The following is an 18,785-nucleotide window of genomic DNA, read 5'->3' on the forward strand; positions in this document are numbered from 1 at the left end:
TTATTTTTAATATAGATAGCACATGCCCATCTAAATTAAAAAATTTAAGCAAATCTACTTTTTCCCTCCTAAATATTAGTTACTTCAAGACATTTTTAGATATTCTAGCTTTTTGTCTTTAGGTGGAGCTGTAAAAGTTAAGTAAGTGTGAATATCTGTCAAATGCAGTTCTTGCAAGAGTGCACGTACATTTTATATATTGTGAGAAAAGCATAATTAATAGCTAATTAGGATAATGAAAGTAATATACAGCAGATGTAGAGAAGACCTTGTGGAAAATTAGTATGAATTAGATAACATGTGATTTGGTCAAAGCAAGCTTGTTGAGAAGAATTAAAACAGTGGACATGTGGAGGGACAATCAGTAGCTGTCTGGCTTCTACACCTGGGGAATAATTTAATCAAGTTTGCTATTGTAACACTCAGGGCTTCAAGCTGTTCCGTTTTCACAAGTTGATAACTTGGGATTTGGGCCTTGATTTGCAACATTCCTATATGGTCAAGGTTTTGGGTTGAGATGATCACTTATCGAGTAATCTAATAAAAACATCTCCATGTGTGAGAATGGAAAAGGCATGAGAGATCTTGAGTACTCTGATTCATGCTCCACGTCATCTAGGCACCACTTAATGAATACAAATCTAATACTTGTATTAGTAGAAAATGTAGCTCATTTTCTTTAGTGTTCATTGGTTGACCATTGTCTAATTTTCTTCTTATTCCTTACAAATATTCACCACAATTTATTATGAGAAATTCAAATACCTTAATTCCTTGGTTGACTTATATAGCTTCATTTTTAAATAAAATACACATATTAAGGTTTCATGAGATGTTAAACATTATACGTACCAGACACTGTGCTTAATGTTATATATACATTATGCCATTGAACCCTCACAACAATAAGGTGTAGCTGTCATTGTCATCATTATCACTATTATAATTTTCAGATAAGGTAACTGGTCCGTAGATAAAGTAATTTATCTAAAGTTACACAGATAAGTGATGGACCTGAGGTTTGAACCCCAGAACTCTACCATGAGACCACTTGCTTTCAGCCATTATATACATGTATTAATAGTGTTGAAATGATGAGAAAAAACAATATTTTTAATAATTACATAGACATAGAATAGGTGTAGTCTTTTATGTGATGTGTCATCATATTAACTCCCTTGATTTTTAACAAAAGTCACTATAGGTATATGTAGCATAGCAATAATGTGTTTGATAGGTATTTTTGGTATTCTTTAGGGATTATTAATTTATGAGCTTTGGAAATCTGTTTTTAGGCAGAAAGGTTTAAGCCATATTCCAACTCTGAATTATCTGTATATAAATAGAAACCCACTGACATTATTCACCAGGAGGTCTGTCTATTAGTGTCATGGATCTACTCACAGACTCACCAAGCGTAAATATAAAACTGAATTATGGTTAAAACTAATAGCTATTCTCAATCAAAACACTTGAGTTTCTTTGATGGTCAAGAGGGACTTTGCTGAATCTATTTTTTTTTTTTTTTGTCTTTTTGTCTTTTTTGAAGGCTGCACCCACGGCATATGGAAGTTCCCAAGCTAGGGGTCTAATCAGGGCTGTAGCCGCCAGCCTACACCACAGCCACAGCAACACCAGATCTGAGCCACATCTGCGACCTACACCACAGCTTGCACCAATGCTGGATACCCACCCCACTGAGGGAGGCCAGGGATCGAACCTGCAACCCCATAGTTCCTAGTCAGATCCATTTCCTCTGAGCCATGACAGGAACTATGAATCTGGTTTTTTTTGTATTTTTTTTTTTTTAAATGAAGAGTACTGTAGATTAAAATGAACATACGAAAAGTAGAGTCAAATCAAGCTTTACATTTAAATTATTAGTGTGAAAGACAAAGTATGTGACTAGTTCTTCAAATATCTTCTGAGTATAGTAACAATTCTATTACCAAAAAAGAAAAGCTGCATAGTTCCTATGTAGGTGGACTGTACCTGCTGATTGCAAGGTGCCCTTTCAAATCCAGAGATTACATCTACTTTTAACTTCTGTTGTGTTTAAAATACTTGTTCTATAGATTTTCCAAGAATATATCTTACTTCTTGCAGTTTAAATTGTCAACTGAATTCTGTTATGAATCCTCATGAATTCCTTTATAGCAAAATCTTATTTTCCCATCTTCTTAGATGGGAAGAAAAAGAAATGTCTGCTTCGAAATCTTTTATATTTATTTCTTTTAGGCAGGGCTCAATGAAGTGCCTTTTTTTTTTTTTTTTTTCCTTTTTAGGGTCACACTCACAGCATATGGAAGTTCCCAGGCTAGGAGTCTAATCGAAGCTATAGTTGCCAGCCTACACCAAAGCCACAGCAACACAAGATCCAAGCCATGTCTGTGACCTACACCACAGCTCACAACAACGCCAGATCCCTGACCCACTGATCAAGGCAAGGGTTCAAACCTGCATCCTCATGGATACTAGTTCGATTCATTTCTGCTGCACCACAACGGGAACTCCAGAGAAGTGCTTTCTAAGAGATACCAGGTGTTTCATCTTATCTGACTTTATTTTTTTAATAGACTTTGGATTCTAGAATACCTTTGCTTTCTTGTGAAGTGCTTTCTTAATTGAATGCCAAATGCTTTCAAAGTTTGCCTTGTCAGTTATTTTACTGTTGGTGCGTATATATGTTGGCAAATAATTTTGATAGTAATGAAGTATATTCCCTTTTAACAAGGAGGCTATTGAATAATCAAATGAAAAAATGAAATACATTTTAAGTTCATGGGAAAATATTTTTAAAGAGAGAGAAATAATGCCTACATGTAGAAATAAAGATTAAAATGTATGAATTGACAGCATAATAAACTCAACAGTTGTTTCTTGGAGGCAGAAGATGATAAATTTTTAAAATCTAATCACTCAAAAAGACTTTCTTGAATACATATAAATAAGATTAAGAATGAAAAATGCTCTGTTAAAATTGGTTAAGATAGTAAACTTAAAAGAATGTCATATAGGAGTTATCTTGTAGCTCAGAGAGTTAAGGATCCAACATTGTCACTACACAGGCTTGGGTTGCTGCTGTGGTGCAGGTTCAGTCCCTGGACTGGGAATTTTCACATGCCGCAGGTGCAATCAAAAAAAAAAAAAAAAAAAATGAAGTGTGTCATATAGAGCAGAATGGATTCCAAATGTGTTTCAGTTTCTGTGTAATTGATAAATAAATCCAAGAACTTTTTTTGTGAAGTATAAAAGCACAAATGTAGAAAAACCATAGTGACTAAAAAGAAAATTGAATAAAAATTCTGTAGGATAAAAGATTAAAGATACAAAACAAATTATTTTCTTATATGTCATTTATAGACTGTTAGAAAATATAATTGTAAAAGGTCCATAATGAAAAGCAAAAAAAAGGATATGTTTCATAATAAATATGAGATAAAATGAGTCAAATTGAATCAAAAAGTAACTCTGAGATATAAAAAGAGAACTTGAATAAATTGAAAGAGCTATCATATCTCTACAAGTCTGCTACAGGGAAATATTAAATAGAATAAAATGATTGGCACTTTGAAATGATTTACAAAGAGTTTATAATGGAAAATGCTTATGTTATAATGTCAAGTTCTGAGAAGTATGCGTAGAAAATAGCATGAAGAAAATATGCCCAATGTAGATCTTTATAACTATTATTGGATGGTTATAATTTTTCATTTTTAATACTTTTTGTTTTTTTCATAATCATGAATTTTTGGAATGTGCAAAAATATAGTTCAACTTTTTAACAATTTTTATCTTTAAAAATAAGGATTTTCTTTGACTTTCAAATGCTGTATTTGACCTTATGTAGGAAAGGATGGGCTGTATATGTTTTTTATTTACATACTTATTTTTGTTATTAAGTTTTTCGGTTTTAAATTCCCTTAGAAAGATGTACGGGACATCCTCACCCCAATTCAGATCGAAGCCGCTTACCACCTCGGGCACCACATCGTCATCAGTAAACGAAGTACAGAGGAATTCCCACCACTTCAGCCAATTCTTCAGCAGAAGAAAGAAAAAGATAGGATTGAAAAAACAGTAGGACTGTTTTGCTTTATTTGAAATATTATGTGACACATGAAGTGTTTTTTTTTGAAATGTTGCATAGTTCTGGTGAAATGAACTCTCTCTCTGAATGCTTTTTAAATTTTTATGATTTTTTTATAAAAAAGATTCATGATATGTCTTGTTCTCCATTTTTCTTTATTTTTTATATTCCCATTGGAATACTGAACTGAATACTTTTAAATATGCATTTAGTCAGAGCAGTGGTTTCTCATATACATAAAATGTTAATCTTCTCTCTTCTACGTCTTGCCAGTGAAGAAAATATATTTCTAAGTGAGCATTCATAATGGAAGTTAGTTGCCTTCATGAGTTTGTTATTCAGTGCTCTCATTTGTGTTCAGATTGTCTTTCTCTTTCTCATTTTTTGTCTCCTTTTTCATTTTTTTTCCCTTCTTACCCACCTTACGGATTCACTCACATCTTTTTAATCAGATTTTTACTCATTTATAAACATATGCATTTATGTCATGCAACAGTCTCTCTTTTTAAACAACTATATTCTTTTCAGCTACATCCCAGGATCCAATTTCATTTTGAGGTAGATCCTGCATTTTAACCAGTGAGCAGCTTTTTAAAATTTATCCCAAAGTAGATGTTTCACTGTGTGTTCATTCCCAGGTTTCCAGTTGTTCAGACTTTACTAACAGCACAAAGTCAAAAGGATGTTTGGGGGCATGGTGAAAGCATTCATTAAAACGTTTGCTAATGGCACACAGAATGCAAAAGATGACAGGGACATTTAAAGGTATAGTTCATATCCTATCCAGACAAATTGCCCCTAAGTTGCTTTAAGATACTTGAGTTTAGGAGTTCCCGTCATGGTGCAGTGGTTAACGAATCCGACTAGGAACCATGAGGTTGCGGGTTCGGTCCCTGCCCTTGCTCAGTGGGTTAACGATCCGGCGTTGCCATGAGCTGTGGTGTAGGTTGCAGACGCGGCTCGGATCCTGCATTGCTGTGGCTCTGGTGTAGGCCGGTGGCTACAGCTCTGATTAGACCCCTAGCCTGGGAACCTCCATATGCCGCGGGAGCGGCCCAAGAAATAGCAAAAAGACAAAAAAAAAAAAAAGAATAGATTTACAAGGAGATCCTGCTGAATAGCATTGAGAACTTTGTCTAGATACTCATGTTGCAACAGAAGAAAGGGTGGGGGAAAAAATGTAATTGTAATATATACATGTAAGGATAACCTGACCCCCTTGCTGTACAGTGGGAAAATAAAAAAAATATTAAAAAAAAAAAAAAGATACTTGAGTTTACAATCAGCACTGTCTAGTCTACAATATTTATATTGAATGAAGAGAATAACTTAAGAGCAAATTTTCTCTATAGATTTGTGTGGAAATATTTTTGCAAGTCAGTATTTTTCACTCTTCTGTTGAACTTCAGATTTCAATATCAACTTTTATTTTTTTAATTCAATGAATTTTATTATATTTATAGTTGTACAACCATCATCGCAGCCTAATTTTAGAACATTTCCATCCCAAACCCCCAGTCCACCCCTCCCTTCCCCCACATGTCCCTTTTGATAACCATAAGTTTTTCCAAGTCTATGAGTCTATTTCGGTTTTGCAAATAAGTCCATTTGCATCCTTTTTTTTTTTTAGATTCTGCATATAAGTGGTAGCACATGACGTTTGTGTCCACTGTCTAACTTCACTTAGTGTGATAATTTCTAGGTCCTTCCGTGTTGCTGCAAATGCCATTATTTCATTCTTTTTTTATGGCTGAATAATATTCCATTGTATATCAACTACTTTTAAATGTCTGTAATGATGAACATCTCAATATTATAAGTACACAAGCCAAAATCTTAGCAATGTGTATTCATATTAGAATGATCTACATTTTGATTTTCAGAACCTGCTTTACAAATAAGAGTAGTTTTAAAAATTGTTACTTAATTATCTAGAGAATGATTTATACCTTCCCTCTCCTCCCCCTGGTACAGACAGTCTCTGATCTGACTAGCCATTTGACAGCCCTCTACCCACTTCACATGTCATGTGCCTGGTTCTTTCTCTAACTTTCTAGATTTCTTTATTTTTTGCATCTCTCCTTCTTTCACCTATTCCTCTCAGCTTCCTTTCTTTTTTATCTCTCTCCACTTTGTCCTTGTCCAGCTTATAACTCAGGGCTTCCTATGTACCTTACAGTATCTCTGGGTCCTAGTAGAAGTCTCAGAATCAAATAAATTCTGGAACTTCCTGATGGACTATCATTTATTTCTGTTTACTATGTACTCAAAGTAAATTTTCTCAATCTCTACATTGTATTATTTTCAACAAATATAAAATCAGTGTTCTACCATCTGTAAAAATTGTCATGCTTATGCATAATAAGTGGGATCAAACTGTAGTACCAGAAAATTGAGAGGAACTCAACAAAAAAAATCTTGGCAGCACAGGTTTTACACACTTACAGAGATTACTATCACAGTTTGACTAAACTTCTTTTTATACAACTATTATGAAAGAAAAATTTTTTTCACTTAAAAACATAGGCTTTAAATTTATGTAATGAAAGAACTTGGTTCCTTTAGCCCTGGAATTGTCATTTGAACCTACTGACTGATTCTCAAATTGAACTCTTCAAAAGGGATAAATAGTTATTAATTTGCTATATTAGTTTTTATTTTTCTCATGTATCATAGATGTCTTATTCTTTAAAAAAACATATAAATATATCTACTGATTTGAACCTGAGTTAAAAATACTATTGTATTTTACTTCCAGATAAACTTTGCAAGATTTTGTGCCCATGAAAATTGTTCTGCTGATTTACAGGTCTCTGCAAAAATTGGATTTGTGAAGTAAGTATAATTTACTCTCTTTTATTCATCAAGATGGGGTAATTGATGTGTGCATGTGGGTTCTAAAGAGAAAAGGACTAAGAACTAGTCCTTGGGGGTTAGACATCTTTAAAGACCTGGAAAAGAATAGCATTCTGCTGAAAGAGATCAAGTGGTCCATACATCATTCATGTAAGTATACACTCAGAGGTTAGCACTTTTTGAAAAAAGTGAGAATATGTGAGCACTATGGTTTTATCAAGTGTGTTTTAATCTTTTATTGATACTCAGAAGATATTTCAGGATACTAATTGTGCTTTCGGTTGTCAGTATTAAAATTGTTATTTTTCAGACTACAGTTGTTAAGTGCCTGTTAATAGAGTTTTAGTGGTAAAATGACCTAACCTTTACTACATAATGTTTAGTATTTTATCATCCAAAAACTGGTTACATAATTCAGACTGATGTACAAAACAATGAAATCCGTGTGTGTGTGTGTGTGTGTGTGTGTGTGTATTCCCACATTTGAAAGGGAATAAACTATCCCACTCTTCTAAATTCATAGAAGGGAAACAGGAAAAAAAATTACATATAATGTGCTTAGAATAGTACACACAGTGCAAATTAGATAAATATGTATTGCTGCTGTTATTCTATGATGGGAAATAAACCATTGTGATTTTGTATCATGACTAGATCCCCTCTATTGAAATGGTTCTTCATGTCAGAAGGAGAATGTGAAAATGATAAGCAGAGAGATAAAACCCACACTTCCAGTTAAGGGCTGATTGTATGCAGAAAGTGAAAGAGGAGAAGGAGGCATGAGTTAACAGGGCAAGAACATGGGAGACTGTTTTGGGGAAGTAGGGATATAAAGGAAAGGGGTTTAAATTGGGGTGTGTTGATCAGTGAGGGGTGGAAATATTAATTTCACAGAGAAAAAAACTAAGGATCAAATCTTTGGGGGGGGGTTTAATTATATTTAAAGAGCTTAAAAAGAATAGGGAGTCACTCTGGAAGAGTTCAAAAAGGGTGTCCCCTATCACTGACGAAATATCTTCCTAGAACTAAGAGCAGAACCAAGTCCACAGTGAACCAACCAATAGAGAATATGAAAAGACTGACTTAATACTGTGATTTTGATAGCATAATGTGCTCACATAGCATAATGACTGAGAAAAGGTCATGGAAGTTGGCATTTAAAATGTGACTTATGGGGGCGGAAAGGATGTCACTGGCAAGTTTTGACATAGAAATACCAGTGCAGTCATAGCTAAATGACAGTCAGTGATTAAGGGAAGGAGAATAGACTAGGAACAAGTAGGTTCATTGGAATTTGTATGTATTTATCAAGTGTTATTTGTTTAATCATGGGGAGATACAACAAGTATGAGGATTGCAGGCAGGGAAAAGAATAAATTGAACAGAGAAATTGTCTGCTTAACACTAGGGGATACCCTTCTTGAACTCTTCTCTGAAGCACTTGACAACTGTTCACCCCCTTTTTTGAACGCCTTTTGCTTTAATTTCCATGATGCTATCCTACTCTCCTTCTCCTCATACTTCTCAACTTCCTCCTTCTCAGCTATGTTTAGAGAATCACTGATTTTGGCTCTGTAGCCATGGCTGTGGCACAGGCTAGCAGCTATAGCTCCCATTTGCCCCCTAGCCTGAGAACCTCCATGTGGCACAGGTGCAGCCCTTAAAAAAAAAAAAAAAAAATTCCTCTACCAGGATGTTTCCAGGGTGAGCTTTCTAACTTACACTTCTCATAGCAGTGCTTCAGTAGCTTAAAATCTAAAGACCCTAGTGCTCATCCTCAGCACTTCTGCAGGACTTTTCCCCATTGAATAGCTGTACTTGCTTGGCCATGCCATAATCTCTTGAGCCTCTGTATCTTTTCATTTCTCCCACTTATCTACCTAACTTGTATATCTTATAAATCTCAGCTGTTTCCTAGGTATAGGCCCCCTTTTTCTCTAGCTACATAAACGGAAACCCTCCTGTGGCCCTGATCCCATTGCACCTGTGTTCACCAGTATTGTTGTGCGTGGCACACAGTGCCTGGAATACTGTAGGTGGCAAGTGGATGTTTCCTAAGAATGGAACAAGGTCCTAAAGGAAACAGTATGTAAGTGGATCAGATTCAGATTGAGGAGCTAGCATTTGAAAGAAGTTAAGATTCTCCTTATCTTCAGCTAAGAAGCTATGAATAGATGCTTGACACTAATTAAGAAATTTTAGGAGTTCCTGTTGTGGCTCAGTGGGTTACAAACCCAAGGGTTACAAACCCAACTAGTATCCACAAGGATGTGGGTTCGATTCCTGGCCTCACACAGGGAGTTAAGTATCCGGAGTTGTCATGAGCTGTGGTGTAGGTCACACACGTGGCTTGGATCCTGCATTGCCATGGCTGTAGTGTAGGCTGGCAGCTGCAGCTCCAATTCAACACCTGGCCTGGGAACTTTCATATGCCCCAGGTGTGCCCAAAAAGAAAAAAAAAATTTTTCACCGAAGCAGCTTGAGTCACTGGTTTAGGTGCAGTTTTGATCCAGTGGCTGGGAAGTTTCCCATGTCATGGGTTGCAACAGAAAGGAAGGAAGGAAAGAAAGGATGAGGGAGGTAAGAAAAAAAAGAAAGAAAGGAAAAGAAAGAAAAGAAAGGGAAAGAGAGAGAGAGAGAAAGAAAGAAAAAGAAAGAAAGAAAGGAAGGAAGGAAGGAAGAAAAAGAAAGGAGAAATAAAGATTTCAATGTGCAAGGAAGGGGAATACAGAGAATTAATGGATGAGCGAATAAAAATTGAATTTTTATATGGCAAGTGAGGGCTCTAAGGATGGCTTTGGGGCCTTATGAAGGGAATGGGAAAAGATTCAAAATGGCTGTTACAATAAATGGGATAGAGACTCAACCAGGAATGAGTAAAAAGGTTGACAAACAGTGTTGAGTAGCCTGCTGGGGTGGGATCACATATGGTAGAGAATAAATTAATTCTTTTCACTTAGGCAATGCCAGGATAGCCTTGAGCATCTGCAGTGGAGGGCCAAGAAGCCCTAACCTATTTGATTGATAATTGGACTTTATACTTAAATCATCCAGATTTGCTGCTCAGATAGTCCAAAAACAGTGACTGCTAACTACTTTGTAATCCAGCATGTAATTGTGGTGCCTTTGTTGAATTATTAGAGGAATAATTTATAACCTTCCCATTCATGTATTTATTTTCTTCCTAAAATGCTTGATCTTCTTGGTGTTTTTCTGTCATGGGGCTTTGATAAGAAGATGAGTTTTGTGTGGGAACGATTAAGCAAAAATAAGTGGTGTTTTCATTTTCTCAAATGAGACATTCCCATTGTCACCTTGTCATCGTTCATTGAAATCTCTCTGGCCCATGAAAAATGGGACATTGAATTTCATGTAAATTGAAATTGAATATAATTGAAATTATATTACTAAGAATTCTTCTTTGCTTAAGAATGAAAATACAACTTAATGAAGATATGAAATCACGAATTTGTTAGTTTTCCTTAATTATATATTTCTCACAATAAGAAATTATATTATCTACTTCACATTTTTAACTTGAAGGTAATGTTTTCTGTTGTCGGGATACCGAGTCCATTATGATTTTTAAAAGGCAGCCAACACAGGGTAAGGCAGTATTTCTCCAGGTGTGGCCTTTGAGTCACCTTCATGAGAATCACCTGTGATGTCTGGTAGAAATGCTGGTTCATAGGCCCCAGCCATCCAAACTAGAATCTATGGGGACCAGGCCAGAAATGTTCATTATTGAGAGGATTATTAGTGGCTCTTATCAAACTAAAATCTGGGAACCAGTGTTACAGTGGTTATGTGATTCAGATTTGAAGTCACACTAATCTGGTTCAAGTTTATCTGCCCTTGACTAGCTGAATGACTTTGTTGGAGAAGCCTTTCAACCTCTATAAACTTCCTTCCTTGTTGATAAGAAGGTGAAATAGTACCTACTCTATAAAAGCACTATAAAAATACAGTAATGCAGGGCCAGTGCAATGCATAACACAAAGCCTGGCACACATGAAGATTTGATAAAATTTGTTACTTTTGATAACATTATGGTTGGAATGTTTATAGGCTATGATAAAAAAAAAATGTTTTATTGCCCAGAACGTGAAATATTGCCAATGAATTCTAAATATTTTCTGCACATGACACTGGTTATTTGTCCAGAGTTTATTATTTTTTCTGTATTGTCCTGAGAATGTTCCAGCCTGGGCCTGGGTCAATTGTTTTCCATTTTATGAGGTTTGAAGTGGCCCACATCTCAGTATAAAGTACCAGCCACACATCTTTCGCATCATTAAGAAAGTTACAGGCTTTTTCTATTAGGTAAATGATAACTTATTTGACAAATTCTCAAATGAAAACTCTTACAGTTAATTTTTAGGCCCATGGTGAAGGGTTCTGACAAACTTCTTTACATTTTAATACTTTGAATTTAAATTATACTCTATCCAACAAAACTGTGCCTCTCCCACATAGTAGTGCTCTCTGCCTTCGCAGTCACGGTAGACAAATTGTGACCATTGTCTATGCCTTCTCCCGACTCTGACTCTATTGGCATTAATGGTATTCCTGCGTCTCAGAGCTATAAGCTTGCTTTAGGTAAATGTATTTACTCAGGAAAGAACAGGCATTTCTGACAATAATAGAAAGCCAACAGCAAGCTAAATCGTGCAGCTGTACTCTGTATCATGTTTTCATTAAGTTGAGGCTTCCTCCCAAATCTCTAAATTTTCAAGACAGTGAACCACATTGAAATGGCCTTAACACTGCAAAATGAAGATGAAGAAATACGACTTTATCAGGATTATGAGTAGCAGGTATTAGCCATTGCATAAGCGATTTAAAATCGAGTCTTTCATAGAGATGACTGATCTTAATGACATTACTTCTCCTCTGTGCCCCCATCATGCTTCTGGGGTAAGTGATGGAGGCTTTTCCTGAGAGACAGTGCTTTCATATCAGTTAGGAATGCTTTCAACTGAGAGTAACAATACCCAACTAATAGTAACTTAAAAAATAAGTTATCTTACAAAATAAGCGGTCTGGAGGATGTAATTGCTCCAAAATCTGGACATCCGGGGGTATTCTTCCTTTCTTTCTTTCTTTTTCTTTTTTTTTTTTCTTTAGGGCTGCACCTGTGGCATATGGAAGTTCCCAGGCTAGGGGTTGAATTGGAGCTGTAGTGGCCGGCCTATGCCACAGTTGCAGCAATGTGGGATCAAGCCAAATCTGCAACCTACACCACAGCTCATGGCAATGCTGGATCCTTAGCCCACTGAGCAAGGCCAGGGGTCAAACCCACATCTTCGTGGATACTAATCGGATTTGTTACCACTGAGCAACAATGGGAATATCCCATGGTTATCTTTTTAGTTCTCTTGGCTTTCCCCTCGTGGCTATCAGATGGCAGCCATGGCACAAAGATTCCCAAGAAACGAAAAGGTGCTAGAGAAAAACGCAGTGTCCTCTTGTGGCTGCCTTTCCAGGAAGGGTCGTTCCTGAGCAGACCTCTTCTGATGAACCAGACTGGTGTCGCCTGCTCTCCCCCGAATCCCTCCTGGTTGCAGGAAGATGGAGTCATCATGATTGTGGTAGATCAATTAGAATCCACTCCCTGAAGCTGATCGAGGGGCTTATCTTCTGCAGGATCAAGGGATTACTGCCTGAGTAATCTGGGTTCTGGTAGTAGGGAAATCACTATTGGGTAGGCAGCGAGCACCGTGAAACAAAGAGTGAGTCTAACGAAACTGTCCATTGATTAAATGCAGGTAGGAATATATGCCTCCCTGAAGTCAGAGTCTGGGAAGAGGAATTATATGCTTTATACACTAAACATTCTAGTTACTGGTTCAATCTTCCAATCTGTGTTCTGCTGTCTTCTGCAGGATCTCAATGCATTTGTCTTTATTCAATAAAATCTTCTTAAGTAAATATCAGGTAACATATTTTCCAGTAGATGAGAATTTTCCAGTATTTAATTCTTTTCCCAAAGTCAGTAGTAAAGGAAAAAGAGGACAAAATTTTACTTGGGCCTGTAGGCCACTAGCTGCAGGCTAGTTTTTTGTTAAATAAATGACTCGTGTACCTTGACATGGGTCCATATCAGTTTATGTTATATTTTGTTCTAGCATTTTGATGAAAAACATGATCGTTATGAAGCAGTCATTCATCTTATCGAGACAAAGTGCATTCATTATATTAGGAACTGGGGACCATCTCTCGCAAAATAAAACATCATTGTTCATTCAGGAAAAACATAGAGCCTGGTGCTGAAATATATCAGTCTTCTGTTTTTCCTTTCACTTATTAAGTTATGATTCTGTAAGTACACAGTACCTTGATTGATTTAAATTATGTGGATTCAACGTTGCTTTGTAAATTTCAAGTCTGCATTATGCATGTTTTAATGAAGAATGAACCACGATTCCTGGAGAAAGCTCTGGTTCAGCCTTGTCCCACTTCCAGATGTGCACCTGGTCCTTTATTATGCCTCACATAAAAAGCTGGTGGATATCTTTCTGACAGCACCTTGTTAATGAATCAGGAGACAGTAAAGTGTGTGTGTGTGTGTGTGTGTGTGTGTGTGTGTACATACATATATATATAATATATCACAAGAGTAGAATTGTAATTATGGTAATGTGGCAAAATAGCTCAAAAATGGAAAATAGAGCAGGAGCTTCGCTGCTGAAATGTGAACACTGTGTTTCTCTTTAATTTGCTGTTGTCTTGGAACCTAGCTGTTTATGCAGTGCTTTCACCTTCTGTTGCTTGTCTAAGTGCCAACTTCTTTCCCAAAGGTGTTCAGTGACTAATGCTTTGGTTACAAGCCAGAATATTTTATAAATGTCTATTTCTAGGCAGCTCTTCTACAAGTCTTAATTAAACTTTAATGTCAAGCCGAAGTTTACTTTTAGAACCTCTTAGGTTCCTTTAGTTGTAACATGATTTTAGAGATGTGGTGGGTCTGTGGGACAACTGTGTTCCTACATGTCTCCCCTCTGCTATTTAACACAAGGCCACCAAGCAGGTGCATCCTTATGTAACACACAGGTTTACAGCACAAGAATGAGTCAATCACAGCCATTCTCTTAGATGTGGGTAGTGCACTGCCACTGAGTCACATTCTTCCACCCTGAAATGATAGCTATGGTTTAGAAGAGTTATTGCCTTGTCAGTTATCATACATCCTTCCAGAAATATGCAGCTTCTCAAACCCAGGAATTAGAAGCTAGAGATGCTGCAAATGGACATTTTCTTCATTCCTTTCTCCTCGATGTCCTGAGTACCAGACAAGGAATTAAAGAGGTCTGGGTGGTCATTTCCTCTAATGCTGTGTCCCATGTCGTCTGAAATAATGAAGCTTCTGTTAGTGTTGGAATAATACAGGTTTTCGAGGTAGTAATATATCGGAAGCTGATTATACCCCTCAGTCACATTGCTCAGTGGCGGAGCCAGTAAACTTTTTACATGAACAGACAGATAGTAAATATTTTAGGCTTTGTGGGACAGAGATCTGTCTCAACTGCTCAACTCTGCTGTCATAGTGCAGAAGTGGCCACAGACGAATGAGCTTGGGTGTATGCCAATAAACCTTTCTTTACAAGACCAGGCAGCAGTCCAAATTTGGCCTTCAGGCAGCAGTTTTTGAACCCCTACTCTATGGTATGCTTGCTATTTATATGACAATGCTGTAGTACATTTTTACTTTTTATTATTTATATATAGTTCCTTATAGTATATTTTATTTTTTTAATGGAACTTAGTAAAATTTAAGTTGGTTGCCAAAATTAGCCTGACTTGGGGGTTTTTTCAGGAATTAATTCTGAGTTAACAAACCATAAGAGTCTGCTCATAGACAGACACAACAGAATTACATATATACGTCTCCTGAAAAACTATAAAAGCTCCAAACTGGAATTGCCCAAATTCCCAATGATAGATGAAAAAAAAAATAAATAAAATGTGGTGTGTATGTGTACAGACAGATAGATAGAAGAAACAGTTTATAGCTCCATGCATCAATATAGATAAATCTTACACAGAAAATTTTGAGAAAGAATTCAGATACTTGGTGATTATGTACCCAGGGATTGATTCCATTTATATGAACTATAAAACTGGGCAAAATCAGTCTGTATTAGTAAAAGCAAGATAGCAGGTGGGGGCAATGATAGGAAAGAATGGGTCCCAAGAGTATTTCTTTGGTGTTGGCAATATGTTTTTCGTTGATCTGGGTGCTGGTTTCAGGCATGTATTCAGTTTCTAAAAATTTGCTGAGCTCTATACTTAGGTCGTATTCATTTTTCTCTATGTATGTTCCACCTTGATGAGTAAGTTTAAAGTGGAAAAACAATTAGAATAAGAGGGGAAAAACTTCTAGGTGTTAAGGAAAATGTCCAGTTTCTTGGAGATTTATTATTAGAACTATAAAATTGGGGCAGTGTCCACACTCTAATAATTTTCTTTGTACATTCTGAGGTTCATAATAGTATGCTTCTCAAAAACTGTACTCTTTCCAGTAACCAGGTTGTCGTTACCTTACTGGTCAACTCAGCAATTGTATTGCCACTAAAACTTTACGTTGTGTGGGCACAAATCACATGAAAGTGGTAGTAGATGTTTACTTTATCTTAATGAAAAACTCGGAATTTGCATACCATCCCAGAACAGATAAGCATGGCTGTAATTTCCCTCCCCACCCCATGGCAGTGTAAAAATTGGAGAACTTAACAAATCTATTAAGAGTATAATCCATGTTAACTTAGGTTTAATCATGAAATATTCAGACTTTCTTTATTTTAAAACAATTTTAAAATCTTCATTTAGTTCAACCTAAATAACAAAAATAGTAAAAAAAAAAAAAAAAAAAAGCAGGAAGCAACATGCCATTTTTGTCAAGTAGATGGAAGCTGTCACATTTAGAATGGATTCGCAATGAAATCCTACTGTATAGAACATGATGGAAGATAACATGAGAGAAAGAATGTGTATATATGTGTATGACTGGGTCACTTTGCTGTGCAGCAGAATTTGGCACAACATTGTAAATCAATTATACTTTAGTAAAAAAAAAAGAGAGAAGGAGCAACATGCTTTTGCTACTCCAGGAGAAAGAGGTTCCCTGCTCTAGTTTCCCAGAGCCTTTCAAAATTCTTGGCATGTATTTCTAATATTTGTTGACATTTGTTTATAAATCTGCCCTTCATAAGCTCTACGAAGGTGGGAATTTGTTAAACTATTCTTTATCAAAGACTAATAGACATAGTGATTTCTTATATAGGCACTTTCAATTAAAATCATCCTGCAAGTAATGCTTAAAAGCATCTATTTTGGCATTTGTTCCTTCACTCTGTCCTTAAACTCTTGTTGTCTTAAATCAATTCACACATAACTAAGAAAATGCCTCCTATGTATTTAACATTTCCATAGTTTATTCAAACATAAATCTTCCATACAGATGTTCATCAGAATGGCACAATGTAAACCTATTGAAGAAACCTTCTAAATTCTAAATTGCTAGATGAATGTTTACCTTTTTTATTGTTATGATTATCCTCATCTGCTATTTTCTTTTGGGTCTCATTCTTCTCTGGTTGAACTCATTTTTCTAAAATTTACATTCTTTGATATTTAAGAACATCTGTTTTTGAGGAAAGCTTATAGAATTGTGATATTCTGTAATTCAAGTTTTGAGCTCTTCTAACCACCTAATTGGTAAAGGGAATGAGTCTCCTTGTTAGAATATTCTAGCTGTGGTATCTTGAATACATTTCTTAAACCTCAAGTTCCTCAGGATTTCATGGAATGTGCATGAGCAAAATCTTCACTGAATAGTAGTTATTATGACAGATGGGGTTGACTGACTCTTTAAAATGCTAAATGACCTCACCTCCAGAAGAAGTGGGGCCAGAGCCTGAACTTGAACTCATTTATATGTTTGGATTTGCAGCAGCGTTCTCTTTTCAATTCACAGGAGAGTTGAGTATTTCTGCAATTCTGTTTTTAATTTGATCTAGTTATTGGTAGAGGTGATCAGTTGCTAGCCTTAGCAGTCCTTTCCGTACTGTGCTCACTTCCACCAAAGCATTCTCTATTTTGGTGGAAAGAGTCTCTCTTTTCTCCTTCTCTGCCAGGTTCCTCCAGTTCCCCCTTTGGCTTGGGCAGAAGCTAGTGCAAAGTCTATTCAAGGGTAAAGAATGAAAAGAAGAAAAAACACTTTTCATTTAGGAAAAAAAATTGTTTAATTTAATTTTATTGGGGATATAGCTGACTTAAAAAGTTGTGTTAGTGTCAGATGTACAACAAAGTGAATCAGTCATACATATATGCTTATCCATTCTTTTTCTCCCACATAGGTTGTTACAAACTATTGAGTATATTTTCCATTTCTTGGGCAATAACTAACTGAATTTACCTGAAACATGGGTAACTGAGATCTTTTTAACATGGATTACAGATGTTTATCTTGCATAGGGTCATCTCCTATGGTTGTGTTTCCAAATTTTATGTTCATGAAAATAAATGAAGCAAGGAGACCTTTAATTCCCAAACAAAAATTAAGCAGCATTACTTGATTTTTAGACCACATGAAAATAAAACCTATCTTGCTGTTGGGAGTATGAAGACATTAATGTTGAACGTGTCCTTGTTTAATGCCGGCGACGATGCATATGAAACAACTCTGCATGTCAAATTACCCTTCGGTCTTTACTTCATTAAGATATTAGATCTGGTGAGTATCAAAAACTCCAATACCATGAGACCATATGATGCTTTCTTTAATTTTTTTAAGAATGTAAATGGTAGGGAGTTCCCGTTGTGGCTCAGCAGTTAATGAACCTGACCAGTATCCATGAGGATGTGGGTTCGATCCTTGGCCTCACTCAGTGGGTTAAGGATCCGGCGTTGCCCTGTGCTGTGGTATAGGTTGCAGGTGTGGCTCAGATCTGGCATTGCTGTGGCTGTGGTACAGGCCGGCAGCTGCTGTTCCAATTAGACCCCTAGCCTGGGAAACTCCATATGCTGTGGGTATAGCCCTAAAAAAAAAAAAAAAAAAAGTATAAATCACTTCATCAATTTGAGGTATAAATATGTGGGCTATGAGTCTTAATATTCAGACTTTCAGACTTATCACTTGGGCTTCCTATGATTTTGAGACTTTCTTTATGTCCCCGATCAAAATGGCAACTTCCTTGGGAACTGAGATTAAGAGAGTCAGCTTCCTGCCTCCAAGTCCTACCATGAAACAGAAGCGATTGTCCAGTTACACAAGCAAGCTGACCAGGTGCCATTGCTTTTCTCATGGGTGCCTCCTCATCTGTGGTGATGCACTTCATGGTTGGGGTCCCTACACAGGCAGTACTGGTCCTCCATGCTGGGCTCCCAGAGTTACCGCTCTGCTCTTCAAGTTCACGTACACTGTCTCATTTCCAGAGGACTTCCAAAATTCTAGGACTAGCATCAAACTCCAAAATCCTGGTGTCAGCCCTGTTGGAGACAAGTTTCTCTTTTCCTACAAGCTTGGAACATCTTTTTCTTCTTTTTTTCTCTCCTTTTTTTTCCCACTGTGTTTCAGTCATCATCAGTAAGGTATTAAAATGGTTGAATTTGAAAGAAAAAATTGTCTTGGAAGCTTCTCTGCCTCTTAGAAAATTTACCCATTTCTTATCCAGTGATTATCTCTTCACACTAAGGACATTTAGAAAGGCCTTTGTCCTCTCATGAATACTTGTTACTTTCTCTAGAGCTTTGGGAGCCTATTTGCAATGGTAAGAAGGAAAACTCCAATATTCAGGATATCTACTATTCATAGATGTATAGTTCCATGAATATTTGA

The 18,785-nt window shown here is 36.4% G+C and overlaps 1 protein-coding gene across 2 annotated transcripts in view; it reads left to right on the forward strand.

The window, feature by feature from the left end:
- The window catches only part of ITGA4 (integrin subunit alpha 4), a 253,762-nt gene that overhangs the window by 220,341 nt on the left and 14,636 nt on the right, over nucleotides 1-18,785 (forward strand). For both annotated transcript variants that reach the window (XM_085000022.1, XM_085000021.1), the window contains 3 exons: nucleotides 3,928-4,080; nucleotides 6,849-6,925; nucleotides 17,531-17,681. In XM_085000022.1, the coding sequence (XP_084856148.1) occupies nucleotides 3,928-4,080; nucleotides 6,849-6,925; nucleotides 17,531-17,681 (381 nt within the window). The remainder of the gene's footprint in view (nucleotides 1-3,927; nucleotides 4,081-6,848; nucleotides 6,926-17,530; nucleotides 17,682-18,785) is intronic.

This window comes from Sus scrofa, chromosome 15, assembly GCF_054392235.1.
Source record: "Sus scrofa isolate SSC_HxYL_T2T_F1_AM1 chromosome 15, Sscrofa_HxYL_maternal_Yorkshire_Landrace_v2.0, whole genome shotgun sequence".
Classification (NCBI taxonomy): domain Eukaryota; kingdom Metazoa; phylum Chordata; class Mammalia; order Artiodactyla; family Suidae; genus Sus; species Sus scrofa.